This window comes from Montipora foliosa, chromosome 6 (assembly GCF_036669935.1).
Source record: "Montipora foliosa isolate CH-2021 chromosome 6, ASM3666993v2, whole genome shotgun sequence".
Taxonomy (NCBI): domain Eukaryota; kingdom Metazoa; phylum Cnidaria; class Anthozoa; order Scleractinia; family Acroporidae; genus Montipora; species Montipora foliosa.
The window spans coordinates 10,350,126-10,360,125 of NC_090874.1; the positions used below are offsets into that span (position 1 = coordinate 10,350,126).

The 10,000-nt window shown below is 38.8% G+C and overlaps 2 protein-coding genes across 4 annotated transcripts in view; one reads left to right on the plus strand and one right to left on the minus strand.

Annotated features, from left to right (window-relative positions):
* LOC138006628 (tumor necrosis factor ligand superfamily member 11-like) overlaps positions 1-3,316 on the minus strand; it is a 9,913-nt gene extending 6,597 nt beyond the window's left edge. The window contains exon 1 of one of the 3 annotated variants that reach the window (XM_068853076.1): positions 3,177-3,316. The gene's annotated coding sequence lies outside the window, so the exon portion shown is untranslated. Of the gene's footprint in view, positions 1-1,052; positions 1,211-3,176 lie in introns of those variants that run through there. The other 2 variants (XM_068853077.1, XM_068853078.1) reach the window with 2 other exon arrangements.
* The window catches only part of LOC138006629 (uncharacterized), an 8,066-nt gene continuing 675 nt past the window's right edge, over positions 2,610-10,000 (plus strand). Inside the window, exons 1-7 of the mRNA XM_068853079.1 lie at positions 2,610-2,624; positions 6,726-6,758; positions 7,160-7,204; positions 7,324-7,374; positions 7,908-7,988; positions 8,324-8,376; positions 8,673-10,000. The exon at positions 8,673-10,000 is cut by the window's right edge and continues 675 nt beyond it. Of these exons, the coding sequence (XP_068709180.1) occupies positions 6,729-6,758; positions 7,160-7,204; positions 7,324-7,374; positions 7,908-7,988; positions 8,324-8,376; positions 8,673-8,757 (345 nt within the window). The 5' untranslated portion in view covers positions 2,610-2,624; positions 6,726-6,728 and the 3' untranslated portion in view covers positions 8,758-10,000. The remainder of the gene's footprint in view (positions 2,625-6,725; positions 6,759-7,159; positions 7,205-7,323; positions 7,375-7,907; positions 7,989-8,323; positions 8,377-8,672) is intronic.

Genomic DNA, 10,000 nt, shown 5'->3' on the forward strand with positions numbered 1-10,000 from the left:
CTGCGCTCGGTCCGTACTGCCACGACCTCGGGCCAATATTCCCCAGTACGACCCTCGCGCTCGGTTAGTAAGAAGTTAATAATTCTTACAAATAATACCTTGAAGTCTTTTATTAAAAGTATACGTATAGGCAAAGGGGGCGGGGGGTGGGGGAAGCTGGCAGAAACAAGATCGTAATTAGGAGAATTGTAAAACTTATGACCTTGATAAAAAGCGCGGAGAATTATTTAATATTAGCTCTGCTGCAGTAAAGTAATTGGAAGGGCTTACATTTTCTTGTATAATAGGAACGTATTTGAATTTTTCAGTAAAACAATTTTGTTTGCTTACAGTGAACGAGAAGAGTCGAGATTTGATAGGAGTACATAAATTTGTCCAATCGCAAGGTGTTTATGTTTATGTTCAATATGCACTCAGATGAATTGAGGAAACTTGTTTGGAGCCTAATTTAAACCTCGAGAAAAAATAGGGTCAGGTTAGGATTAGTTTTGGTTATTATACATCCTTGTCGATTCTGACTTATCAGTATAAAAAAGTAAATAATGAAAAGAACTGTGTTGAGTTCATCATGTTTGTCGCTAAAGTGTAGCGATGAAGACACAGGACGATAGATCTCGAGTCACAGGTAAGTGCATAGTACACTTCTTTATTCCCAAATAATTTTGCAATGTTGAGACTGTCGTGTACCTCAAGGATGCTCCTTAGAACAATTCCCTTTGATTCACTCATTTCTCCTTTCCTAACCTATGACCGTGACACACTTGCCTGGGGTAGTAGATATTTCAACACACTTCATTCCTTCGGTTGTTAAATGTTAAATGTTTCACTCAAGTAACGGAAATTTACAAATAGAATACCAGAAGTGCAGCAGATGAGTAAAAAATTACGGTTATTAAACATTCCTATTTAAAATAACGTAAAATCATGTTTCTTGAAGAAATTTTAAGTGTTTAAAATGATCTTCGAAGTAAATACTAAAAGTTGAACAATTTTCTTATTCAATTAATTTTTCTCATGATTTATTTATTGCAACAAGGATCAAATCGATTTACCTATTCTTGGTTAGTCGCAGATAGGCTCTTTGTTCTTGACGTGTGGGTCTCTCTAAGTGCAACGGGGCTTTGCTTTGGCACCCTTTCCCTTTTGGGCCGTAGAGTTATTTTTAAGGCGGCCAACACCTATTGTATCTTTTCGTTTTTCTTTTCATTGCTTAAATATGCTAAGGATTCAAAGTTACTTTTGTGGGATGAATCTCAAGCCATTGCGGTGACAAATTCCAACACGTACACGGATCCATTAATTTAATGGGTGTCAGTGAAGAGGTCACTACGGTGTGTGAACAATCATGATATCGACTTCCAACATAAAACGGTTGGAAGAAAGGAAAACAAATCCTGTTTCGTATTTTCCAACAATTCTCGATAATAGTTGTCTCTTTTATTCAAAGAAGACTATAGCCTGCGAGCAGGCTCTCGATGATTCGAGGTGCACGAAGGGCCTTTGTTGTCAGCTGAGGTTTCACAGTTAGTGGCCACGTCATTCTAATCTAATAACAGAACGATTGTTCTTTCAGAAATATAGATTTTTAAAGACTACAACCAGTGAGGATAAAAATTTTTCCACCAAAACAGCAGACAGAAAAGTATAAAATAGAAAAAAAAAATAGAGCTTATCAGCTGAATACTCCGCCACTTATTTGCATAATAATAACATCTATTGTATTCTGGCTCGTTCTAAAAGTCGCTTATAGTAATGAAGTCGGAACGAAGATTCAAGTTTTTCATCAAATAGAATCATGTTTTAAAACTGAATTTGTTTTTTCTATTCTTGTACAGAAGACAGGAGAGGTGATTCATTCATTTCCTTTAATTGGATAAAGAATTGGAATAAGAAGTGTTTGTTGGAATCTTTTTCATGACCACTAAACAAAAAGCGTGCGATGAACCATCTCCTTTGTTCCGGGATTTTCAATGGGTGCTTTGTTTTTGAAGGAATGAGCTATGCGGTATTAATAGCGCTTTGTCGACTTCGTTCCAATAGTCTTTAAATCATGATGTAGGCGGAACATTCTTTTACTTTGACAGATCACGTGTTTCCGCGTTTAGGGCTTTTGTACTGCTATACCCTCTCGATCATTCTCGACGAATTTAAACGACGTTTTATCAACGATTTACTGTACATGTATGTGTGTACAGTAGATTTTTTCGATCGGGTTTTGGCACCCTATACCTCCTAGATAAATAGGAAGAGGTGGCCACTGACTGTGAAACCGCATCTGACAACACCTTTTCGCCTTTGTTTAGCCTGCGCATCTGAGCAGTCGAGCATGCTCTTCATGTACTTCGAACCACTGGGAGCCTGCTCGCAGGCTAGTCTTCGTAGAATAAAACTGTCAACAACCGTTTATCAATTGTTGCAAAAAAAGAAACACGGTTTTTTTCCTTTCCTCCACTCTTTGTACATTGGAAATCGATCAGGTTGTTCACAAAACCCAGTCACTTCTTTACTGACACCCACTGAATTAATTGAATTAAGGGTGGACCATTCCTGCACTTTGAGAGGTCACGAAATAGTGGCATAGCTTCTTTTTAAAAGAACTCCAGCAACAGAGAAGGCAACGAAAGGTAATACAGTTTTGTCAAACTCTTACTGCGAAACTCGGAGATCGTAAACACTGGCATGATTACTTACAGTATCCTATTGTGGGTTTTAATTTACTTAATCACTAAGGCCACGTCATCCTAATCTAATTTTAGAAAAACGATTGCAATTTCACAAATATAGATTTTTAAAGACTAAAAACAGTGAGGATAAAATCTGTTCCACCAAAAGAGCAGACAGAAAAGTATAAAATAGAAAAAAAAATAGAGCTTATCTGCTGAATACTCCGCCACTTATTTGCATAATAATAACATCTATTGTATCCTGGCTCGTTCTAAAAGTCGCTTATAGGAATGAAGTCGGAACGAATATTCAAGTTTTTCATCACATAGAATCATGTTTTAAAACTGAATTTGTTTTTTCTATTCTTGTACAGAAGACAGGAGAGGTGATTCATTCATTTCCTTTAATTCGATAAAGAATTGGAATAAGAAGTGTTTGTTAGAATCTTTTTCATGACCACTAAACAAAAAGTGTGCAATAAACCCTAATACTACCCTTTACTAACAACCTACCTATCTCCTTTGCTCCGGGATTTTCAATGGGTGCTTTGTTTTTGAAGGAATGAGCTACGCGGTATTAATAGCGCTTTGTCGACTTCGTCCCAATAGTCTTTAAATCATGATGTGGGCGGAACATTCTTTTACTTTGACAGATCACGTGTTTCCGCGTTAAGGGCTTTTGTACTGCTATACCCTCTCGATCATTCTCGACGAATTTAAAGTACGTTTTATCAACGATTTACTGTACATGTATGTGTGTACAGTAGATTTTTTCGATCGGGTTTTGGCACCCTATACCTCCTAGATAAATAGGAAGAGGTGGCCACTGACTGTGAAACCGCATCTGACAACACCTTTTCGCCTTTGTTTAGCCTGCGCATCTGAGCAGTCGAGCGTGCTCTTCATGTACTTCGAACCACTGGGAGCCTGCTCGCAGGCTAGTCTTCGTAGAATAAAACTGTCAACAACCGTTTATCAATTGTTGCAAAAAAAGAAACACGGTTTTTTTTTCTTTCCTCCACTCTTTGTACATTGGAAATCGATCAGGTTGTTCACAAAACCCAGTCACTTCTTTACTGACACCCATTGAATTAATTGAATTAAGGGTGGACCATTCCTGCACTTTGAGAGGTCACGAAATAGTGGCATAGCTTCTTTTTGAAAGAACTCCAGCAACAGAGAAGGCAAAGAAAGGTAATACAGTTTTGTCAAACTCTTACTGCGAAACTCGGAGATCGTAAACACTGGTATGATTACTTATAGTATCCTATTGTGGGTTTTAATTTGCTTGATCACTAAGGCCACGTCATCCTAATCTAATAAAAAAAAAGATTGCTCTTTCACAAATATAGATTTTTAAAGGCTAAAAACAGTGAGGATAATTTGTTCCACCAAAAGAGCAGACAGAAAAGTATAAAATAGAAAAAAAAATAGAGCTTATCTGCTGAATACTCCGCAACTTATTTGCATAATTGCCAATGAGCAAGCCGAGCGAAGACGCGAGGTTTGCGAGACGGCCAGCTTAATGCCGCGCGAAGTATTGCTGCAGGCAGAAAAATTCTCGATCTTACTGAGAAAAGTGTAATGTAAGGCTACGTAATGTAATGTAATGTAAGATGTAATTGTAGTTATTGTCCATTACTGCCTGGAACGCTTGCATGTGCTAGATAAATTTATGGGAAAGGCGGCGCTTACGCTCGTCCTTTTCTCCTTTTGTCTACTGTTTAACTCTGTTATGTAATAATCGTAAATCGCCATTTTCTCTGTAAATTTGCTGTGTAGTTTAATTCTTGATATTGCGACTCGTTCCTTGCAATTTTTTTAACTTGTCGTACCCCGTTCGTGCTAGTCTAATGTTGACAAACCTGTAAGATCTCGTCGAGACGAACGACTTCCTTTGTTGTGGAAAAAATATTGTTAATGTGCTGACGCGCAGGCGTAGTGCGTCTTGCAGGCGTAATTTTCACGTGTGATTGGCACTTGATTGTTCAGTCAGATTGGGAACATATAAAAAACTGTATACCTAACAAATAGAGAGTTAAGCAGGACTAGTTGAGCGAGAGCTGTAAGATGGACCCGAGAACACCACTTAAAGAAGTTAAACATCAGGGGTGTTGAGGAGTCTTTCCTCCCCCAGAGATTTCATTCAACATAATGAAATAAGGAAACTTCGCAAAGAAATGCATCAATGTATGAAACAAATGGAGAACTAAAGAATGAAAGACCAGAAGTCTTCATGAACAAAGATAAAATGTTAAAAATATCAGCCAGGATGCTGTGCAAGCTTCAAATATCCTACTTCCACATTGCAACGGGATTTCGTGAAAATGACGGAAAATTACAAAACAGTTATTACTTAATTATCGACTTTTGAAAAATAAGATTTCTAGCATATCGCACGACCGCAATGTTGAGAAGTAGAATAGATTCCATTTTGCTTTGCGTCTATTCAATAAAGGAATAAATCTTCAATAATGAACGTGATTTGTGCGTCTGTTTGATCATACGCATTAAGGACTCGTTCACAAATGGCGTAATATTCAGTTTAATTTATAAAATACAACAATAGAATACAAGATGTAACGAAATCATTGCTCTATAAGAGCAAGTGTAAACGAACCAAAAGGCGTGGGTTTCAGGCGTCCACCAGGAGATGTAATTCTCTTGCAATGTAATTCTCTTTCCCTTAACCGGCCTAAACCGGCCATACGTAGTATCTGTCTAACGCAAGACGATTTTACTCGTCAATGGGGAACCCCTGGGAGTAAATGGGTTAACCTTAGGCCGAGTTTGGAACCCTATACCTCCTAGATAAATAGGAAGAGGTGGCCACTGACTGTGAAACCGCATCTGACAACACCTACTACAACTATTAGAGCATACATTCTTTGTTGCAGGGATCTTCTTCTTAGAGATAGGGATTTACGGGAAACTCAAGATAGGGAAGCCCTAGCATCTGCAGGTTACGATAGAGTAAGAGAAAACAAAAGTTTATCTTGAAATTCAGTGTGTTTGTAAGCCACACACTCGATACTTTAGCTGCTTACGTCAGCTCTTGATTCAAAATGTGTGTTTATGTTAGTGAAAAATAAGTTAGAGACATTTTTTTTTCTAAATTGTTTTCTTGTAAAACTGGCCTACATTTTTTTTTAATTTTAAGTATTTGCGAGATTATTTCTAACATTGTCAGGTAACGCGGTATGGAAAGATTTCACCGTCCCGTTTTTTTCAAACAAACAATTCATGCTTATTTTAAGACTCAAGGAAATGCCTTATATCGTTGCCATGGTAACGACATTTTGGAGTAAAATGTAATGTGAGAAATCTATGATGGGTATTTAATACTCTGGCCAAATTTCGTCTTGATATGAGTACCCTAACTATTTCGAGCCTCCTCAAAGTCCTACGAGTTAAAATTGTGTATGTTGATCAAAAAGGACAAATAAAATATTTATTTATATGTCTAATATATAACTTGCATGAACAGAAGATGGAGCGACCTTCTCGTGTAATTGAAAGTCCCTTTTAACCCATTGACTCCCAGGGGTTCCCCATTGACGAGTAAAATCGTCTGGCGTTAGACAGAGTAAAATACTAAGTCTGGGCGGTTTCGGCCGGTGTGGATGTCGATGGGTTAACGGAGACATTTTTTTCAGAGAGTGATTAATGGGGACATAGTTTTTTTTTGTGAGTGATTAACCCATTGACTCCCAGGGGTTCCCCATTGATGAGTAAAATCGTCTGGCGTTAGACAGAGTAAAATACTAAGTCAGGCCGGTTGGGATGTCGATGGGTTTATATTGTACGTTTCGCCCGTTCGGGCTTCTTCAGCGATACTGTACAAGATAATGAACACTTGGAGTATTCATTATCTTGTACAGTATTGCTTAAGTATCTTGTACAGTATTACATGGGGTCGAACACAAATCCAGTGGGTGGTGACATCAAGATTTGAACTTGGAACGTTTGCATGCAAATAAAGCGCGCTAAGCCATCTTAAAGAATGTGAAAATTGCTAACTGACACACTGTACACCAACCAGTTATGCTTTTCTTTTGTAAGGAAATGGAAGACAAGAGGAAAGGGCAACAAAATGTAAGTATACATGCTGTTCATGGAATGCCTGCTAAATGCCAACTATCTAGGTTTTCTTCGCTGGTTGCACACAGAGTAACAAACTAGGGTTAGCGCAATTATTCATTGAGAGGTGACATGAGACTCAATGATGCTTTCGCTCTTATCTAATTTTAAAAGGTATAAAGTAAGTGGAGCTCTTCCCTCCTCCACCATCATCACCATTGGCCACGGGCAGGGACAACGGTCGTCTTTTTACTCATCTTACCTTTTTTATTGAATTTCATCAGATCTGGTACTTATTTTCCGTTTCAAGGATGGCAACCGTCGGAGGATTTATTTGAACTCCCTCCCCGTAATTTAAAAGTAGGGGTGTCTGAAAGCTTGACGCTGGATGACGTAACATTTTCGTTCACTTTTAGCCTCAAAGAACGGAAAGTACATTTGAGGCGGTAACTTCAGAGGAGGTAAATAACAAGGCTTGAAGTCGTGGTGATTTAATATTATCTTTCTGGTCTACTTGACGAAAACCAAAGCTGCGAATCTCATTGGAAAGAATCTGGACAATGTATTTTTTTTTTAATAGACAACAACACTATGCGAATGTTTGGAGGAAACGGTGGTTGATACGGAAGAGGTAATGCTATTTACCAGTTTTGTCATTAACCATTTTGTTCGTTGCTTGCAACTCAACCCACTCCATAATTTCCAATAATTACCTAATATGTATGTTTTTCCTGTTGCCATATAATGCAAGGATTGTATCCACGTACATCATGACGAAAGCGGGAAGATCCTATAGAGAAGAAGCCCTGCCCATTTCACGCTAGTCCGAACGCTAAAAAACTAACCGTTGTTATGTGCAATGTGAAAAACATCATGAGGAACTATTCCTTCATATTTATTTACATTAAATTTGTGTTAGATACTTTAATGGACCTTCGTATTACCTTTCCTGAAATATATCATCCAAATCGTTGCGCTTTCTCTTAGGTGCGACAAAAAAGACGCAGGTTCCTGGAAAAATGTCAAGTACAAATTTTCCTCTGCATTTAAAATATTTTCAGGCTCAGCCCTAGCCTAATACATCACCATGTAGACAATCGGTTCCTCTGTGTACTACTTCCTGCCAAAAACCGTAGTAATATATAGGTCTCGGTTTTTACGTAGAGAGAAAATGAGGGCAAACGCCAACGCACGGATTATGGTCATTGTGGTGGTGATGATGGCGAGGGCAATGACAGTGGAACTGTAAGTACCTGCCGTAAATGCTATGATAACTTAAAGAAAATTGGATAAAAAGTCGTATTGCTCTCAGTCTCTCTCCGGGGTTCCAAAATTTTCAATGCGTATTTCATGATGCTTTTCAATGGTAAGAAAAGGCTCAAGCTTATGGAAATTTGGATTGTGACAGGGTAACCATGTCTAGCAGTACTGAAACAGTAAGTAATGAAACAGTCCCCTCTAATATTGCAGAGTTTCAACCGTTAGAAATTCTTTTGTTAAGGCAACACTTAGTCTCGTAGCTCTTACCGAGGGCCACCCTCTCATCTTCTACCTTCTATTATTTGTGTTGTGTTTTGCAGGTAACATTACACATTCCTGAAGATGACAACTCGCCAAGATGTTCCAACGCAGAGTAAGGCTCCATCCCCACATCAAAAATTTAGTTGTTTTTTTAATTATATCCACATGAAAACACCTTCGTGAATAAGCTATTGACAAAACGTTAAATTGCCTCTAAACTTGAACATTCAATTATTCTCTTTGCCTGCGTAGTTGGCGGTATTGTTGGCGTGATAGACATTAGCCTCACGGAGAATGAGGAGGGTCGCTGTGAGATACATCAAAGCTCCCCTCCCCGTTGACCGCTCATTAATTTGCCTCTCTCGCCTACAATACCACCAACTACACAGGCTATTTTTCTCTTACAAGGTACATTCATGCGGCTACTGGGCTAGTAACAAGCAAATGGAATATCATATGTAACGTGCAACCCATGGCGCGAACAAAAACTTAACTTTTGGCAATTACGTAGCACTTGAAAAAGAAATAAGACAGGAAAAAACAAAACAACGTTGCTGTAATTCAAGGCTTTCGTCTTAAGGGTAAAGCACCGTTTTCGCTGGTTATAGCTTGAAGAATGGATGTAAGTAAATAGTCAGGCATAATAGATGAATTCACGTTTTTCTTTCCGATTAATTTGATTGATGTTTTTCTTGTTAAGTTGCAACAAATATTGTAAAAAGATAATAATAATAATATTGAAAGTGAAGGTTTAAAAAAAACGAATTGCTCTTGTGAACAAGATATACAGTCCACAGCAAGCACTAGGCTCCTACAGCCCCTGTGAAGCGCAGTAACAAGCCTTTTGTTAAATCTTTTAAAACTGCGCACTTTTGTAAATAGTCTGTACGAGGAAAATGCCACACAGTTGTAGCCTATACGCGTACCTCAAATCTCAGCGCTCGCACTAGGCCACTTTTGAATTGGCCGAAAACAACAAGTTAACTTCTACTTTGCACCCTATGTACGCATACACGGAATATAAAGCGTTTTTGGTATTTGACGGCATTTGTAGCGGCGCTAGTATTACAAGGGGTCATAAACGACATATATCAGGGGTTTCAATAACTTCTGAAAAAGCCGTCCATTATAGCCCATTGAAGGCGGCAGTTTGACAATTTTATGATAGAATTTTTAGTGAAAATCAAGGTAAACTAGCCGGCGGTGAGAGGCAAAGCAGGCGGCGGTATACCGCAGGTAGGTAACCGGCTTCTATTGAAACCCCTGCATATATCAATCCGACTATGGACTCTCGCGTGAAACCAGAGACAACAGAAACTATCGACAATAGTCACGCAACGCGGCTTAGAGACTCAAGTTACAAACTCCTGGAGTCTCGCATGAAAAATGTAAGCAGTCTTACACACGGCCTTTGTAAGCAGTCTAACACACGGCGTTTGTAAGCAGTCTTACACACGGCGTTTGTAAGCAGTCTAAAACACAGCGTTTGTAAGCAGTCTTACACGCGGCGTTTGTAAGCAGTCTTAAACACGGCGTTTATAAGCCGTCTTACACATGGCCTTTCTAAGCAGAGTCTTACAGACGACGTTTGTAAGCCGTCTTACACACGGCGTTTGTAAGCAGTCTTAAACACGGCGATTATAAGCCGTCTTACACACAGCCTTTGTAGGCCGAGTCTTACTGACGGCGTTTGTAAGCCGTCTTACACACGGCGTTTTTAAGCAGTCTTAAACACG